This window comes from Cavia porcellus, unplaced genomic scaffold (genome assembly GCF_034190915.1).
Source record: "Cavia porcellus strain 051 isolate PalLab524CR breed Dunkin Hartley unplaced genomic scaffold, mCavPor4.1 scaffold_1, whole genome shotgun sequence".
Lineage (NCBI taxonomy): Eukaryota > Metazoa > Chordata > Mammalia > Rodentia > Caviidae > Cavia > Cavia porcellus.
In genome coordinates, this window is record NW_026947484.1 from 74,617,032 (window position 1) to 74,637,801 (window position 20,770).

Below are 20,770 nucleotides of genomic sequence, written 5' to 3' on the forward strand. Positions count from 1 at the left end.
CTGGCAGGCTGAAAATAGGCAGGATTTCTATGCTACAGTTTTGAGACCCAATTGCAGAAAACCTGTTTTCTGTTCATCAATCTATCAACTGATTAGAAGTTCAGCCACATTATTACTGAAAGTTAGGTGATTGTGAATGTTAGTAACATTTACAAAACACCTTCATGGTGACATCTAGACCACTATCTGACCAAAATAACTAGACATCATAACCTAGCAAGGTTAACACATAAAATTAATTATTATGCTGTCTAACCTACTAAACTTCAGGTAAGGAGACCAAGGCCCTCAGTGATACTGACATTTGTAGAAAGTAGCTGAAGGTATGATATCTGGATTCAGAGGATCATGATGGACAGTTACCTGCTGTGTCGTTATTGATATTTAACCTCTCTGGATATGCGTTCCCCAAAATCATTCTAAAAAGTGTAGTTTCTCAGGATAATTGTGAGGGTTAAATAGCTAACACATATAAGGTACCTTGGACAGTGCCCAGGACATGGTAGACAATAAATGTTATTTCATTGTGTTCTCTCCCTTTATTTCTTCCGTATTCTTTCTCTCTCTCCTTTTTTTCTTCCTGTCCTCCTCTCTTTCCCTTCCCTTTTCCTCCCTTTCTTCCTCCTGACCATTTACAACTGTAATGAAAATCCTATTGTATTCCAATCAACTAGGGAAGTTCATTGAAGCCAGTAAAAAATACATAAACACCATTAGCAAGTCTCAAGGTTGAAACTTAGACCTAGGAAATGTGATTCTCTAGTACTAGAAGGACAAGATTCAAAGCCAAAATTGTTTCTCTGTCAATGTACAGCGCTATCCTTACATGCATACATCCAAGTTCAGCATGCATATGTATAATCTACATTAGGGATTTTCAGGCAGAATATTTAGGTTCCCTTTTTTTCTGTTCTTCCATTCCACCATCTGTTTTTTCTTGAACTTAACAGAGGACTGTTCTCTGTAGCAGCATTATGAAACCTGATATGGATTATAAGACAGCCAGTAAAAAGCACATGGCCCCTTCCCTCTTCTCCAATTTCATCCCATGCAGCTATTTCTTTTGCAGATCCTAAAATTATCACATATTTTATTTCAACGCACAGAAAGATAAGCATACTCATCAAGTGGAAAATATTTTTTATTAATAGATAATGAACAAACTAACAGGAAAAAAGAAAACAGTGGTTATGTTCAGATACAATACAAATATAAATAGAAATGAAACAAAAATAATGAGACAAAGTATGGAGCCTGGAATATTACCTAGTTAGATTTCAGCCTTAATTTTCCAGGTAAAAGATTTTAAAAACCATACTTTATACTGCAAGGCTTATATATGATTATTCTGAGGTCACATTTATATTGTGTCTGTTTGGAAAGTGCACTAACTATAAAGCATAATCCTCTTTTAAAACTCCCCTGAGCTTTCCTACCTCTGAGTGAAGGAGGCTCTGCAAGTTTTTAATCTTAAAACCACTGATACGCCTGGACAGCCCATGGAAAAGGTATCTTTATTCATGAAAACAAAATGGTACTTTCCACTTAATACCAACCAAGTGGGAGGTGCATGGCTGCGGAAGCCATCTAACTTGAGGTGCTCCTAAAGTTTACTGAAGATTTGGTCGTCTGACCCTCAGTCCTGCCCTCTTGTAGATTAGTGTCTGATATCCACACTTGGTATCTAACCAGCGTGGTGTTTTACCATTCTTTCACTGTCAGGTCAATGGATCTGACCTGCTCTATACTCATCCCATTCCACACCCTAACATCTAGCATTGCCCAGAATTGTTCTACCCTTGAAATAATAAATCCCACTACACGCTTTGATGCTGGCCTCTTCTCTTAGCTCTCACACCTTCCCTTGCTTCCACATTTGTCCTTTTTTATTAAAATTTTCATTCTGTTCACCCTTTAACTTCTTGAGTTTGCTTGTCCCTAACTAAACTGATTCCTTTCCTCACACACTCTAGGTGTGTTCAGTCAACTCGCCCTCATTATCCTCAGCGTTCTTGCCTCTTATCCTAAAGGCTCACACAGCCAACAGCCAGTCTTAGATAAATCCTCTAATGTACTTCTTTGAAATTTGTTATGCATTTGGTTCACTGGAAATGGAGAAGAGTTTGACAGAAGGTGTCTTTAACTGAAGTGGAAATGAGCTGTAATAAGCATTCAGCTTAAGAAGTGGGTTCAGAAGTTCTGCATTTCCTTTCCTTGGAAATTACTTCCTGCCTTCCCTTGTCTGCATTTAGAGATACACAGTGATAACCTGTATTCCTCTAATTCTGTCCATTTTATACAAATATGCAGTAGGTAAATATGACAGACATCAATACAAAAATGAATGAAGTCTCAGTTCATGAACATTTCAAATAATATGAATCCAATGCTTACACATTTCTTTAATAGCTGCATAATAGATTCTTCGGAGAACATGGCAGATAGATAACTGCAGCTACGGAGGCTCTCTGAGATAGCCAGCTTAGAATCCATGTATGGTGCGGTGTGGGGAGTCCTAAACAGGGGGAGATATACCCTGCTGACCCAGGAACAAACTAAGCTGAGAGAAACCAACTGGAAATGCAATCCCGGTGCTATGACTGGAACAGATAAAATCTCAGCACCGAAGCTGAAACCCGTGCCTCTGGAAACCATGATCTGAATTCCCTGCTGCCGCTGCTGCATCTGAATCAACCAGCAGGGATAGAGATGAGAAAGCTCTGAGAGCAGGAATCAGCAAACAGAGTTGAGAGCAGGACTGGCAGGGAGCCCTTCATCAACCTGCAGTGAGAGGAACAGGGACCCTTCCATAGACTAGGAGGCTCCAAAAGAGGACATTTTGGGACCGGGCAGACTAGCCAGAACAGGACGCTGCAGTGACTTCAGTCGCATATTCCCCTCTCAAGCGGAATTGGTGGGGAGCACTTGACCTGTGTGACACCACGGATTAAGACTCAGTAGGCTAGCCCAAACCAGGTCCCTGTACCTGGCGGTGCACCCTAGCAGTGAAGCCTTCAGTAGGTTGACCTGGAGAGGCAGGCTCAGCATAGGTTGCCCAATCTGTGTCTCCCCAGTACACTGCAGTGGGTGGGAACACCTAGCCAGCGCGATTCAAACAAACTATAACCCACAAAGAAAGAAACTGAGCCTCCTATATACACCTGTATGGAAGGAACAAAAAATATGAGAAGAGAAGGCAACAAGAAAGGTCCTTGGTCCCCAATCTCGAGAACATTGATCCAGGAAAGGTAAATGCAAAGGAGAATGAGGACAGAAAACATGCAATATCAGACATGGCACCAATATACATAAAGTGATATCTCCAAAGCCTCATTGACAAGTTCAAAAGTGAAGTATTTAATGAAGTAAAGCAAGATATAAGTAGAATGGTTAGAGAAATGCTAAACACTGCCCAAGAAAAAACAGATGGTGGGATGGAAGAACAGAAAAAAAGGGAAGAATTGTTTGATGGAGAAAATAGAGAAAACATAGATTACATGAAGCAGGTTCAAAGAGATTACCAGGAAACTAAAAACTCTATTGAAAGCTGGCATAACAGCTTGAAAGAAACTAAGGATAGATTATCTGAACTGGAGGACAGATTTGTAATGTGGTAACATGAATTGAAAAACTTCTTAAAAATAACAAGGAAACAACAATAATACAAAGGCTAAAAGATGATAAGAGGATCTATAACTTTAGAATTAAGATTGTAAAGGAAGAAGTAGGGACACCAACAATGAACTACAAAGGCTTTTCACAGAAATAATCCAGGAGAATTTTCCTAATTTAGTAAAAGGTAAAGATACTCAGATGTATGAGGCATACAGGACCCCAGCCACCTACAACCCATACAAAACTACACCCAGGCATATAATAATCAAAATTCCAGAAATCTAATATAAGAACAGAATATTAAAAGCCGTCAGAGACAAGAAACAGATCACTTACAAGGGAACGCCCATCAGAATTACAGCAGACTTCTCGGCACAAACCATCAAATCACGAAGAGCATGGGGCAAAATAATTCAAGCTTTGAAAGATAATAACCTCCAGCCAAGATTGATATATCCTACACAACTGTCCTAGAAATTAATGGAGAAACAAGGTGCTTCCAGGATAAAGAGGAACTAGGGGAATTTGCAACCACCAATTCAACTCTACAGAGAATACTGCAGGACATTCTAAAAGAGAAAAATAACAAGATTCCAAAAACAGTAACAGAGAGACCACAATGAATGGGGCAGAAAGGGAAATGAAGAAGACAAACTGACAACCAATGACAGAAAAGGAGCTCAACAGAAATGAGGCATAGAAGGTTGGACATAATCTCTAATATAGATTGGCTAGATACCCTAACTTCAGGGAAAAAAATAAGAGAATAGCAGGCAGAGTGGATCAAGAGATAGGGTCCACAGAGAGGCTCTTTATAGGAAATATAATTAGCCTGGAGAAGGTTATATGGACCAAAATCAAACATGAGAAAATGGAACTCGATGTGATAGGGAACCAGAGAGTAATAGGGGTAACTAGACCAGTATATATGGATAGGTTGAACAGACAGGCTTTAATTTATAGCTAATAGTGTATCAGGAATTAAAACCCCTATTACTCACACCACTCTGCTTGATTGGAACTTGTTCTGTCCTAGTTTGTATACAAGCAATGGATCTGAGGGGCACGGACGGCTGCCCATAGCATAGGGGACATCTTTAATTCCCTATTAACTCAATCAGGATCCATGTATGACTTATACTGTTATATCATGACTTATCTTAGTTAAATCTGACTTGTTTGATTGCTGCTTATTATTGACAGATTTTATTCAAAACCTGTAAGGTTGATGGCAACAAGTTGAAGAGTACAGACAACTATACTGAAAATGAGAATGATTCACTACAATATCCATTCTGATTTGATTACTACCTGTTTTTGTAGCTCTATACTATCTATAAAGTTGCACTTTTGTTAATTCTGTTATGTACTGATATGCTCAATTATACTTTATCTGATGATATAGCCAATTCTGTTGATGATAATAAAAAACATCACAGTGACAAGGATAGAACTCCTTATACAGCAGACTTATATGTCTTTTTAGTTTTATATGTCTATAGGAAGAAGTTTAGTTCTGCCTTGCTTTGTTATGTTTTTCCCTTTAACATAGAAAGGATAGAAATACATGTTAAGACTCAAGCTTACATAAAATCTGTAAACAGTTTATGAGAACTGATCTGATGACACATGATGAAATGAACAAAAACTTTGAAATAAAGTGGCACTGCAGTACCCAATCCTGATTCCAGAGTGTTATGATGTGAAATCCAGCAATATTATTAATCTTTGTTCAGAAGGATTTTAATCTAATATGCACATAAATGAAGATATGGATAAACACGTACATGTCCAAGTGAATAGGATTGATAGCTATAATACTTAGTTTTTGTTGGATAATTGAACAGAACTGTTTGCAGTCTCCCTGGTTGAAATCCCATTTATATGTTCCACTTGTGTACCTTGACCAACTATTTATAGGAGGACAATATGTATACATCAGCTAGTGATTTATTACTATTTTTTTTCTTTGAAAGTATATAATATTTCTGCCCATTTTCTATCTTGTTTTGTCTTTCTTTAAATAAAAAAAATAAAAAAGAACTGCATAATAGCAAAGGCTGTTATGAATAGTGAAAGTAACTTATTCTAAAGCTGCATAATAAAGGCTACAAGTCAACAAATATTCTCCTTGTTTTGGCAGTATTTTTGACTTGTACATTTGTTTACATTCATGGTAAATTCACTGGCAGAATTCAATCATTCTTCTGCTGGTTTTTAACCATCCAATGTTATCACTTAAAATAATTTTGTACACTGCAACAATTTAACACAAGCATTCATTAAATGCAGGTTAGAAGCAGTGCTAAAAATGTGTCTCAAAATTACTTTGACATGAAAGGTAGAAGTGAATGAACAAAACCCTGTAATAAATTCAAACAAGTATTGTGCCATGCTTTGCAGTCAAAATGGAAACCAGCACTGACAGAAGTATCAGAAACAATTTGGAAAATACTAAAATCATGAATATATAACACAATAGCTAAAGACTTATGTGACCTGGGAATATATCACATTATTTTTTGGTATTTTTTTGTGGAAAACATAAATTTTACCATCTTAACCATTTTTTAAACATACAGTGCAACATGTTAGCTATATGTACATTTTATTTGTACATATTTATAAGTCATAATAATTACATTCATCTTACTGATACATATATATATATAGTATCTTAATATTTTTACATTCTGTATGTTTATCATTACATTCTGTATGTTTATCATATTTAGTCCTTTAAATTTTGTGTTTTTAATTAGGTATATCACATTTTCTTTTGGTCAAAGATTGTCAAATCCTATGTAAATATAAAATGCACTTTTAAATAATAAATAATAATGATTATTGTATTGAAAAACTATAAAAAGTATAAATGAAGAAAACTACCTAGAATTGCCAGGTGTGGTGGGCACATACCTGTAATCCCAGCACTTGGGACGCTGAGGCAGAAGTATTGCTGCAAGTTCAAGACCAGCCTGGGCTACAAAGAGAGCTCAAGGCTAGCGCAAACTGTGTATTGAGATCCTGTTTCAAACAGATTAAATAAAAAACCTAGAATCTCAACATGCAATGGCTAATTTAACTAGCATTTTTATAGTTTTTCCAATTTAAAAATTTTCTATGTTTTCATGCAGTTTAAATAAAATATATACATAACTCTGTGTCTTAAAGTTCTTTTAACCTTCAGTTAAGATTCATTAGCTGAGTGTGCTTGTGCTTGCCTGTAATCTCAGCACTGGAGCGGGGAAGGGTGGGTGCTGAGGCAGGAGGATTGTGCAAATTTGAGATTAGCCCGGGCTCAGTCAAAGTGAGCTCAAGACCAATATGAACTGCTTAGTGAGACCCTGTCTCAAAGAACAAAAAATTTTTTAAAAAAATCAGTGGGAGAAGTTTAAAAATGAATTATTTGGGCCGGGGATATAGCTCAACGGTATAGCACTTGCTTGGCAAGCAGGAGGTCATGAATTTGATCCCCAGTACCAAAAAAAGATTATGACACAACTACCTGGATATTTTAAAGGCTGCATGGTGTCTTATAATATGGTTATCGTGTATTTAATTAACATTATTCCTAATACTAAACATCTAGTACTTCTCAAGTTTTGCCATTATAAATAATTCAGTAATTAGCATATTTGGACACAGATTTTTATCTCTAGTTTGAATTATTTTTCACAGGAAAAATTTCCTAGAAAAAAAATTACATGAAATAGCAGCTTAATACATACCACCAAGTTCCTTTCCAGCAAGATTAAAACAATTTGTAATTGGCTCAGCAACAGATAAAAGCACTTGTCTCCATCTCATCCCAGTGAACATTATAAATTTCTAAAACTATTTCCAGTGTTAACAGGAAAATAATCTTATTATTTTAACTCCCATCTTTTATTGTTTGTGAATTGGTCTTTCATTTATATTTATTAGTCAATTACATTTCCTACCTTGTAAATTGCCTGTGTGAGTTCTTTGTTCACTTATCTAGGGTATTTAATATTCTTCCTGCAGGTGAGCATGAATTTTGTGTGTATTAAGCATACCAATCTGTAAGCTGTTTCATGTTTCTTTCATGGCTTGAATGTTAGCATATAACATAAGAAAGGTGATGTCATAAATCTTTTATTTGCATCTTTCTAAAATTTTTAGTCTAATCTATGTACTCTTTCAAATAATTCTCAGAATCTTAAATTCTGATGAAAAACATAACCTTAAGCATTTTAATTATAATTATTTTACACTTATAACTTTAATTTATAATTAGTTTGCCATTTTCATAAAGTGGTAACTATTCCCTTCTATGCAAGCTTTCTGCCTCAATTCCTTTCTAGCTCTTTTCTTTTTTTGAATAAACAGACTTAGTAGCTTGAATCTCTTGTGTGTTTGGATGGCAATTGTGGTTACAGGCTAGGCTTAACCGAGCTGGAAGTCCAAGATGGCTGCCTTGCTCATGTGTCAAGCACCTCAGCCTGGATTTTTTCCCAGAGCAGCCTGGATTTTTCCACATGGTTGCTCAGGATTCAACAGGGGAAGCAGTCCTCTTAAGTAAGGTCAGGCTCACATCTGCAGAGTCACTGCTCCCACACTCTACTGATCCTATCGGTAGATTTAGAAGTCACTTCTCACTGAGGAAGTTACCTACGTCCACAGGAAAGTTATCAACTTGGGAGATAAACGATTGCATTTTTTTGTTGTTGTTTTATTGGACTTTAGTAAAATTTTCCTCATAAAAATATTTTAAGTTAGTGTCACAACAATGATTTGTGTGGATTCTTTCTCTTACAATTTGGTAACTGATTAGTGCTGGCATGAAGGAAAGCTACTATTTTATTCTTTCTAATTACTTCTCAGTTTAATAGCTTGGTTCCCCATGGTAAATAGTCACATATCAGAAGATGATTTTTTTTTACTTTTTTCTTTATGAATAGTTAAATTTCTTGTTTCTATCGCATGTCTATTCCACTAGTAATACTTCTAAACAAAGCTAGTAGGAAGTAGATTCTGTTGCATGATTCTTGTGTTGTCCTCCTTGGATGTTTTGGTAGGGTTAGGTATCAAACCGATGGCTTCACATGTTCTAAACAACATACACTTTCTCCTGCACAACTCTTAAGTACAAATATATTGTTATTATAAATTGTACCCTTAGGTCGGGCATGGTGGCACACACGTGTAATCCTAGTACTCAGGAAGCTGAGACAGTAAGATTGCTATGGGTTCAAGGCCAGCCTGGGCTACAAGATGACGCAAGGCCAGCCTGAACTGCATAGTGAAATGCTGTCTCAAAGAGATAATAATAATAGTAATAATAGTATTAATAAATAAAATAAACTTTACTTTTTAAAAAATCAACATATACATTCCCTATAAGTAAATTAGGCCACACACCTATATGTATCCACATTACACAAATGAACCAACAGGTGGTTTCTTATCCCAGACAAATTAGGTTTTACGTAAAGGGTAATAAGCAAGATGAGGAAGAAAGTCACTGATGGTTTTTGGACACTACAGAATTTTCCAAAATCTGTAAATTTCCAAAATTAAATCATAACCATAAAAGTATTCTACTGATTTTCATCAACAGCTAATATGTCTAGACAGCTATAAAACATCATAAATCTTAGCAGTTTCTCCTTTCGTCCCAAGATGGACTATTGAAACTGGATCTAACAAGTCATTTTAAGTACATAAATATTCGAACATGATTCCTATACTCACACATGGCTGATAATCATAGTGTGGAACATAATCTTCCGAGTATGTTGTCAAATCAGACCTAAAAGAGATGGCAATATTTGAGAAAAAAATGACACTAAAAAGAAGATATTTTAAATTTTTAGTGGTATGTACTTTAAAGGAAATAACATTTCCGGAAGGACGGGTCCTAGTGAAATGTTTAAATGCCACAGCTGTCCCAGTCTTGTTTATAGATTTACCACCACCATGAGGGCACCTCCTTCATCATATGCACCCCACACTTCCTATTACTGCTCTGCGCTGATGATATCTGTGGACCCCAAGCACCAAGCCCCTGAGCTCAGGTGCTCTGCCCTCCACCAGTGCTCTCCACCACCCTCCCTCAGCTCTAAGCCTTCTTGACTCCTTACATTATGTTCTCAGCTGGGCTGCAGCTGAAGAGATAATATAAGACAATTAGGCAGGCCGAGATGGTGGCGTGTCCTCAGCTGTCACCCCATTAAACCCACAGAAATATTGCATTAAATCCTATCCAAGTGTAGGAGCCTAGCCAAGCTCTAAAGGGAAACCCTAGGCTTTAAAAATCAAAAAGACACTCACTACCATGGGAAACCTCAAAAACTAATGCCCCAAGCCTGGAGGTGGGGTTGTAACTGCATGTCAAGGGTAAGTAAGACAAATGGCTTTTAGGTTCACACCAGGCCAAAGAGCTAAAATCCAATTTACAATGAGAAATCTGTAAAGACTGTACTTTTGAGACCAGAGAAAGCCCAACTACCAGCAGAGACACACTTGCATGGAAACGTCTCTTTGTTTGCAACTTAGAGTAAGACAAAACTATTCTCCAATGAGAAATGAAAACACTACTTCTATTCCTGGCAATATTATATGAATAGATGTTCAAAGAAACCATCTTGTTTCATAGAAAATTCAAAAAGAATCCTAAAATATTAACAAAATAGTTGAGCTGTATACAGATGGCCAGAATGGATGGCTGTGTGGATGTGTGTATTGTCTTTTTGAGACATGGTTTCACTATGCAGTTCAGACTGGCCCTGACCTCACTTTGTAACCCAAGCTGGCCTTCAACTTGGAGCAATCCTCCTGCCTCAGTCTTCTGAATACAGGGATTACAGGCATGTGCCACAACGTCTAGCCCAGATGGCTAGTATTTAAACTGGTATGAGCTACCAATTCCGGCTGAGTCTCAAAGTGTGGTTCCCAGAGTCACAACAGAATTTAGGAATTTAATAAAAATACAACTACAATAATCCCTGGGTATTAAAGGAGCACTGGCTTCCAATGCCTGGAAGATACCCAAATCTTTGAATGGTCAAGACCTTTGTGTAAAATGGTGTAGTATTTGAATATTTGAGGTTGTATACAGCCTCCAACACACTGTACATCTCTAGGTTACTTACAAGACCTAATATAATATAAGTGCTGGGTAAATTGTTCTTATAAGTATATTGTTTATGGAGCAATGACAAGAAAAAAATCTGTACATATTCAGTGTAGACATAATGTTTTCAATATTTCAAAAAAGTTTTTCAGCTGTGACTGATTAAATCTGTGTGTGTGGAAGCTTTGAATATGGAGGACGAATTGTACTTTGGTCCTACCCTAAACATATTAAATTATGGGTAGGCCACAAAATGCGTAGTTTATCAATCTGCCTAGGTGATTCTGATGCACTTTAGATTTTGAGTACAGATGATTAAAAAAACAGAAATTTGAAGCACAACTTTCAAACCAGCAAATAAGGGAAAGAGAGAAATTGATAGAAATACCAATCTAGCAAGAAGGAAAAGAGATTTAAAAACAGGGAAAATGATCTCTGATCATAAGATAAAATCATAAAATAAAATTAAATACCTTAGTAATCACCACAAAAATACAGAGGTTACACTCATCAGTGAAAATATTTTCTCAAGACAAAAAAATGAGCATCAAGGTATATTTTTTAAATGCCCAACTATGTGCTTTAATATCTAAAAATAAACATACTTTCAAAGTTTGAAAGTAAAACTATATAACTAATATGTAGACTGCAAATATTAACCAAACAATATTATATTAATAACATATCTAGAGGACTTAGACAAAAATTACTAGTCATAGAGATCATTATTCATTTATTAAAGGAACAAGTCACCAAGAAGGTATACAACAGTCCTGTCAGTAACCTAACAATATATGTAAGGCAGAAAGGGACATAATCACAATAACAAAATGCCAAACCTATAGTCATAGAAGAAGAGTGTAACACATTCCTTACCCCTTTGATTCCTTAGAAGAAAATCTCTACATAAGTCTGTTTTCTAAAACTACACAGGTCAACAACAAAACACCACATACAAAGTACAGTAAAGAATAAAAATCCATTGATAAATAGGATTCACTCATGCTTGATTCCATGCCGCCAAGCAAAATTAATTTATCTCCCAAGAAATCAGGAGACAGATGAGAGAGAAGAGAGAGAGAGAGAGAGAGAGAGAGAGAGAGAGAGAGCAAAATCCCTAAACAAGCCAAATTTAATCTCCTCTGCTTTAACCTTTGCAAGGAAAATAACTTTGAATGTTCTATTTCTGCTTCCTTTATTTCTTCTCTATGGCTATGAAAACAAACTTTCCTGCTCAGCTCATCAGGAAACTCTTTTTATTTTCCAGGATAAGATATTGCTTAACTCTCAAGTACAAATAAAAGGCAAACTGAATCTTTAAAGGTGTTGTAGTTTTGCCTTTTGACCTCACAGTCTTCAATTTACATGGAGTTAAGTGGAAAAGTCCAGTCCATAGAGCCAGATTAATGGCCATGCTGGAACTGAATGAGACAAAGATGTTATGGAAGAGAATAAAAGACAGCAGGTCCCTAGAGAGGATGGGACCCAGCAGACATCACCTCCAGAAAGAAAGGGATCCTCCCTTGAGTGGGATGGTACTGAGAACAGGAGTGAGACTAGGGCAAGTGAGCCATAGGTTTCCAAGCATGGAGCTCCAGAATGGCAGTCTTGGGAAGGCCCTGCTGCTGGGGAAGAGGAGGGCAACTGGGAAGATAAAAGCAAGAAGCCAAACACCAGAAATTAAGGATCATAAATCTATGAGATAATCACAAAATCAGTAGACCTTCCTCCCACTTACCACCACCCTCAACAGGCAACATTAATAAAACTTCAGTGTTCCAACAGTAGAGGGCACTCTTGAACTGAAATGTTGAACAAAAATTCCCAAATTTTTTTTATCTCTGAGATAGAATTAACCTATGATATCTATCTGGGGGAGGAAAAACCAACATATTTAATGAACAGAGAAAGGTAACATTACTATGAGAAAGACACAGCAAATGAGAACTAAAAAATTCAGCTCATAAAAATTTTCTCCAGAAATATTCCCAACCAAGACTTCCATCAGCCTACTGAAAGACACACTGCAGATCTCAGAAAACACAATTTAAAAGAATACCAAGTAGTATAATAATTGGAATGGAGTGGGGAACATTTTTCTTCTTCTACAGCTGATAAGACTGCCTAAATTTTTAAAATCCAAGAGAATCTATAAATTGTAAAAGCAAGCTGCTTCAACAAGGTTGTTGGATACAAGATCATTATACAAAATGAAATACTCATACCAGCAACAAGAAATTGAAACACATAATTTTCATTTTTCTCAATAACTGTATCTGTAAGTTTCCTGTGAGAATACATACAAATGAGAATACATAAGACATTTACACAGAAAAATTATAATGATGTAATTATATAATAATTATAATAATGATAAAATTTTGTTGGGCACAAAAGAATTCTTTATGGATAGTGGTTCAATATGATAATGGTGATTATTCCATTCAGTAAATGTAACTCACTGCCAATCCAAACACAAACAACATATTTCGTGGAACTTGACAAATACTCCTAACAGTTGTAAGATTCCATAAAAATGCCACGGAGCATGGAGATAACTCTAAAAAGATACAAAATGGTTAAACTGATGTTACAAGATGTCAAGGCTTAACACAATACCAGAGTATTTAAGACAATGTATCAGTCCGGGAATATACAAATAGACTAGTAAAATACAATACAGAATTCAGAAGTAAATCTACTTAAGTGTAAGATTTGGTATAGCGTGAAAAGAGCTTTGTAAATTAGTAGGGAAATATTAGTCAGAGCAACTGGTGCTGATTTCTAGTCTAATAAAAGTATTACACATGTAAAAAGATTACATATAAAATTTCTAAAAGGTTTAAATTTGACGCTTCAAATATAGGTCTTGACTAACTTATAATTTAAAACTTCTCTACATCAAAAGACACATTAAATAAAGTCACCAAGAAAAGTCATGAATTGAAAGAAGATATTCATTATACATTAAACAAAAAAGGTTTAGTACCCATAACTAATTTTTAAATTCCTGCAAATCCCTAACAGAAAACTGAAGTCTCAACGAAAAACTGAGTGGATTATTATAAATAGTCAATTCATGGTTGAAGAAACCAGAATAGCTAATTAATATTTGAAAACAACTTCAGTCCTAACATTCAGTAATAAATTCAGTAACTTGTGAAATACAAAACAAAACAATGAAGGGCCATTGCACATTCATTAGACTGGTAATTTTAAATCCTCATGATTTTATGAAGATACTAAGGAATGTGTTACCCATACATTATTAGTAGCAATATCTTTTAAAACTGAAGGCATCACATATCTGGTTACAGCATTACGTCTACCTAGGGGAGGAGGTGTCATGGCCCATGAACAGATGTTTCCAGAAGCAAAGCTGGAGTACATCAATGTCTGCGCACCAGCTGGATTCAGTGGCAGCCCAGAATGATGTTAGCATTTCTGGAACTGCCAGGAGCAAGCCTGTGCCAGGCGCCTCGGCTCCACCATTCCCAATCCATTTGTAGCGGGTAGGTCCAAATATCGGCCTCAGCCCACACATGGTTGGGAATCTCCTTTAACTTCTCTTTTTTGATAGAAACAGGAAAAGACCAGTCACTTTTCTATGACAGGAGCCAAGGAATGTATTGTCCCTACCATACAGAAGAAGTTGATCCTCAGAGGAAATAAATGTAGCCGATAGGAAGAGAATCTGGACAGTTTTCTATTCTTGAACCCAGTTAGACCTTAAGCCTACTTCCACTGTACACTTTGACCGTTCTATGAAGTACTTTGGTACACTTTTAATAAACGCTCCCTTTTTGCCCTAGATTATTTTAATTGTGCTTCTGTCATGTGTCACTGAAAGACTCGTATTCCAATCAGACCATCGTTGTCTAAGGCCATTAATCATTGTAATCATGTAACCAACTCCCCTCGCTCGGATTCCAAACATTAAACCACATTCTGATTATAATCTGGCTTCCCATATGGTTTCTTTCGGAGGGAGAATGCTTTTATTAGGCTGACATGACTGTCTAGTGTGCTTGAAAATTTTATTTCTCATTGTAAATTAACTAATTAGAATTCTGGCTTTTCTTTTGAGTTTAATGAGCACAAGTCAATCTCCATGAGTCAGATAAATTCTGAAGCACAGATAAAATGGTCTTTCTGGAAATGTAAAACTTAAGAGCAGATGCTAGTAAATTCAACAGCATAACGGCACATTGTGAAGATGCCCTGGAAGGCAGACGGCTGGCTGCCAACCAGCACCACCCACCATTTGCCACACATGTCCTCTTTGACCTTTGACAGGTACAGTTATGAGACATTTTACAAGGTGGAGAACAACTAAAGGTGTTTGGTAAGATAAGGAAGGGAAAAAGGTCTGATTTTTAGTCATGGTTCAAACCATGGCAACTGAAACATCTGCCTTCCGCTAACACCAGGAGTAACATGTGTGAACTGGTGACTCGACAGGGCACCCAGTGCCCAGAATCACAATGTCTTAAACCTAGAAGAACCTTAAAAATCAAGTCTTTTTTTTCTCTTTCTTTATTATTCATTTTTTCTTTTTTCTTTCCTTCTTGTCAGGAGGCGGAAGGTATTTTCTCATCCAGCTTTGTGGCAAGGGGGTATGACATCTACTGCCCAGATTTATGGGGTCCCATCGAGGCATCTAACTCCAAGTGAGTGTCTCAAAGCAGCATGGAATTAATTTAAAAGTAATCTCATTAATATAGGTATTCCTCTTTTATGACCAAGCTGAGTTCCCGCCACTAGGTTGTTAGGCAAATTGGTCACTACACCAGGAATTGTAGACAGTGCAGTATGTACAATGCAATATTCAGAACAAAGAAACAGTCAACGGAAACTTCAACTGGATGATTTTGCTTTTATTTTCACAACTCTTACACACATTGCTATAAATTATAACAGAACACAAAATTACAGTGCTGTATTATACAGCACAATCAGTAAACATTCCAGTGCAGTACTGCAGAAAGGAGCCCAGTAAGGTGACATTCATGTTCTTGCATCATAAGTCTGAATGAGAGTTGTAAGTCGGAACAGGAGGCCTCCGTCTTAAGTCTGAGCACTTGTTACTGAGACGAGTTGTTAAAGGAGAAGAATCTGTACAGATAGCACAACTGATACTCTGGGATTATACCCATTCACTCACCTGAACCTGGGCAATACCCAGGGCCAGACCTTTGTCCTGAGGTCTACTGCATGGAGCTAGAGATAAGACCCAGGCATGCTCGGTTCTCCAGCATGACCCTAGTAGTGATGGCAAACCTTTTGGTGCTTTCAATGACACCAACAGCCCTGCTGCAGCACACGTGACATAGGTTCGTCACCGCTGACCTAGAATAACCTTTCTCACTTGGAGCTCACTGAAAGTTTATGCACCTGGGCTGCATCTCATATATCCAATTATAACAGAGTGAATTATGGGAAAGGACACACATGTCAGATACAGCTGATGTGACTCAGCACCCTGTCAATCACACTGTGAGCCGTGCTCTGAAAGACCCAATGCGAAATGCCCTACACCCAGAACATTTTAAAACCTTACACCCAATACATTCAGTACTCATGCTATTTTCCTTTCCACCAGTGCATGCTTGTCCCTCTGAGCATACAACTGCCCAGTTATACTTCATTAAACTTTGCTGCTTTTTCCTTTCATTACATGCCCCATCCAATTCTCGGTTCATGGTGCACAAAAATCTGGAAACCTATACTAGGACCCCATCAGTCATGGCAACATAACCATTTGCAGCCACAGAATACCACCCCTTATTTAGCCAAGGATAGGCAGCCCAAGAGTCTCTGTGTTGTAAGGAGAGAGGAGGAAAGCTATGGGCACTTTGGAAATTCTTTCCCATTCTTTACAGGAACCATCTTAAAAAAAAAAAAAGATCTTATATTCAGCTGATATGGATGTCCCCATAATTTCCTACTTTCTACCTGCTCAATGAAGTTACATGGATCAAAAATCAAATCTATTAGCTCTTCCACAGCTGCTAAATGCCAAACCTATATTTTTTAAATCAAGTTCTAAGAAGCTACTGGGTAAAAAGTGGGGAGGAAAGGTGAGCTGGAGGATGGTTTGAATTCGCTGTTTCTCTTGATCCAAACCAAGCACTACTAAGATCCCAAGCCTCTTTGTAAGCATTTCTCCTCTCCAATCCAAAACACAGAGCTCTGTTGCCAAAATCCCAGTTTCTGCTTTGTCCTTAAACAGTCACAGAGTCTGGAGAAAATCTTTTAGACATTTTACATCTTAATTCCCCTCTTTGGTGATCCATAAATGTTTATAGAATCAATGAATGGGTTAACTGAGGAATCTGATTCCTTGATCATCTCTGGGTTTTGATCCCCTCCTTTATATAATAAAGAACATATTCATCTCAAATAACCCCATATGATTGTTAGGAAGAATGAAATAACAGGTATGCATTGCATAAAGTCCTTTGAAGGGCAGGAAGCATAGCACACACTTAAGCACAGAATGGTTAATGAAACAGGCCCTGCAATCAAATCCAGGCCAGTTAAAAACCCAGGCCAGGAATTTACTACATGAGAGACTTTCGGAAAGTTGTGTCACCCCTGTGAGTCCTTTTCAGTGAGGATAACTGCAGAATTTATCTTCAGCTACAGCACACACATAGTAAGTTTTATGCACAGTAGAAAACTGTACTGGAATGATATTAATTAAACAGGGGAAGGACATTGTTCTCTGTTTTCTAAAGAGACTATTCATGATGCAAAGTGAGGAGGCAGATGAACCAGTTCAGGTATTTAGGTTGGCAGTTGAGATTGGATCCAGTTTTTGGGCTCCAGCCTTGAATACCCACTCCAGTCTCAAATATCCACGCTCTCTGGTGCTTACTCTTCCCGCCATCCTTACTGCTTCAATGAATGGCTCCATCTCCTCCTCACTGCCTGAGCCAAAAGCCCAGGGATTAACCTTGAGTCCTGTTTACACATATAAGTAACCGGTCACCGAGTATGTGTCAATTTTCCTTTCCTAGTGCTGCCAAACTCTGTACCCTTTACCCTGTACACTGCTGTTGCTCAGTCAGGCCCTCACGTTGTGTCATACCTCAGTACACTTGAATTTCCTTCCTGACTGAAGTCTCAGTTGCCTAGTAATCTGTTTGATGCTTTCTTAATACAAATACAATCATTCCTGCCCAATGCTTAAGGAAATTTCAAGTTGCCTGCTGGCCAAATCCAAAGTCCTTCACGTGGCTTCCAGGTCCTGCTTGTGTGACCCCTACATCTCCCCTGCAGTTTTTGCTGTCGTCAGGCCAGACTCACACTCTGTGATCCAACCATGCCCATCATAGGTCTCGCTCCTCCCTGCCTTTGTTGTGTCCTTTATCCCTGGCCCATGGTGTCCCGGCCTCCTGTGGATATCAGCTCAAATGTCACTTCTACCTGGAAGCCTTTCCTCACCTTCCAGAGCTATGTGATTGCCTTGTGGGCTGTTTTCATCCCAGTGATGTTGTGGTTTGTAGATTGGTCTTTTGAACACCTATTTCAACCTTCCTTCTCTTCGTTTTCCTCTACCTAAAAGTTGAAAATAATCCCATAGTCAAGGGTAACCATGCCATTGGCCACACAGCAGATGCAGGATGAGGGTCCTGGAGAGGATTTCCTTTATCTCTTCACTTTCTCACTGCTTTTCTGGAACGGATTCGTGTTTGGAGCTACAGCAACCACTCTACAACTGTGAGAATGAATGCTGCTGATCAAGCTTGCAAAGAAAGCAACAAAGATCCCAACCTTTGATGACATTTTTTAGGTGTCATACCAGTCTTGGACGGCTGCCATTGTAGTTCATGCCAGCTGACCAAGTCAACCCCTTATGTTCATGCTGCTATCGATTATGTTTTTTGTTACTTCTAGTCAAGCATATTCCTAACTGATACACAAGTACTGATTGATTATTTCTCTGTCTTACATGTTAGACAATGAGCTGGTGATGTCTTTGTCTCTTTTCTGTCAAAGTCCAACTTTTCCCAGGACACTGTAGTCATTCATTAAATAGCTATCTTGAAAGAACTAATTTACAGAGGACAAATGCAGTTTTTTGAGATTTCATAACTTTCAGAAGTCATCTGAAATAATAAAATAAGGCTTACATGTTACTTAGCTATGTAATATGGAATCAAATTAAATATGGACATCAAGAAAGATTTGCATAATTCTGGGAAGTTCTTATGCCTATAAAGTCACCTCTGTATCATAACATAGTACTACTACCATTGACCAAACCAAGTAAAGTCTTCACTTTAAATAATTGTAAATAATGCTACTTTATGACAAATGTATAATCTGTTAATGTTATGAACAGTAAGTAACACTGGTTCATCATTAATGTACATAGAGCAAAAAGAAATGCCAAACTTAAATATAAATTCCACAATCATGATGTTTTGAAAATCTTTACCATTTACTTTGTTTTCTGATTGTTATTGTTTTAAGTAAAATCTATATATGATATATATCATATATTATATATTATACATGGTATATGATGCTATGTGATGAGATATATATGTATACATATATGTGTGTGTGTGTGTGTGTATATATTGCCATAGTCAAACTCATGAATATACCCATTTTCCCACATAACGAAAATACTTAAGATTTACTTTCTTAGCAAATTTCAGGTATACAATACAATATTATTAACACAGTCCTTGTGCTATTCATTTCACCTATAGAACTTACTGATTCTACATGATTAAAAGTTGGAACTCTTTCACTGATTTACCCCCATCCTGCAGCCCCTGGCAACCACCATTCTAGTCTCTGCTTTTTTTAAAACTCCACATATAAATACATCATAGAGTTATTTTCTTTCTTTTTATTTCACTGAGAATTATGTTGTCGCAAGCAGCAGGATTTCCTTTTTAAAGCTGATTAATATTCCATTGTACATATTGTCATATTCCATATGACAATAACTTGACTCTGTATCTTGCCTATTATGAATTATCCTGCCATAAAAAATGATCTTGTCTATTATGAGTTATCCTGACAGTGGTATCTGCCATGAAACCAGATACCACAACAAAATACTGGTTTAATTACCCTTGGATGTATGTGCAGAAATGGGACTGCTGGAGCACACGGTAGTTCTAATTTTAATTTTTTAGGAGCTATAAAACTATTTTCCATAATGGTTTTATCACTTTACATTCCTACCAGTACTAAACAAGCTTCCAATTTCTCCACATCCTTGACATTTGTTATCTTTTGTCTTTTTTATAATGATCCTAACAGGTATAAAGTGATCTCTCATTGTAGATTTGAGTTACATTTCTATGCTAATGTGATGTTGAGTACTTTTTCATATAGTTATTTGATATTTGTATATCTTCTTTGGAAAAATATCTAAATTCCTTGCTTATTTTCAAATCAAATATAAGTTGTATGATTCCCTACCTATTGAGGACATTAACTCTTTAATAGATGTATGACTTGCTAATATTTTCTCCCACCCTGAGATAGCTTTTTCATTTTATTGCTTGTCTTCTTGGCTGCACAGACATTTTTTAGTTTGATATAACATTACTGTTCATATTTGCTTTCGTTGCCCATACTTTCAGGTCCTATTCAAAAAAATTATTGCCACAGCAATGTCAAGGAGCTTTCCCCCTTCTTTCCTTTGAATTTGAGCTTGGAAACTTTAAGTTTTTAATCCATCTTTGAGTCCATTATTGTATCATATTGTTTTATTATTTCACTGCTCTCCAGAATTTGAGCTGCTTACATCTCTAATACCTTAGTAGTGACAAAAACTATATCTAAAGTACTATAGTCAAAGTAAGTAACCATATGAACATAGTATTTAGAGATACCAAGGTGGTTTCAATTACCTAATTACTGTGACTTGCAAGTTGTTAGCTTAAAATATCAATTATTTTATTATTGCGGGTCCTTCTGTGTGATGACTGAGCTCACTGTTTTTCTTTTTGTCCCAGGTGGGATCAGTGATAGCTGTAGCATGGAGGAGCCTGACTGAGCTGGGGAGTCCAAGAAAAGGTAAGT

The 20,770-nt window shown here is 37.0% G+C and overlaps 1 protein-coding gene across 2 annotated transcripts in view; it reads right to left on the bottom strand.

Moving 5' to 3' along the window:
• Cfap95 (cilia and flagella associated protein 95) overlaps positions 1-20,770 on the bottom strand; it is a 90,045-nt gene that overhangs the window by 14,464 nt on the left and 54,811 nt on the right. For both annotated transcript variants that reach the window (XM_003472278.4, XM_023566056.2), the window contains one exon: positions 9,334-9,391. In XM_003472278.4, coding sequence (XP_003472326.1) covers positions 9,334-9,391 — 58 coding nt within the window. The remainder of the gene's footprint in view (positions 1-9,333; positions 9,392-20,770) is intronic.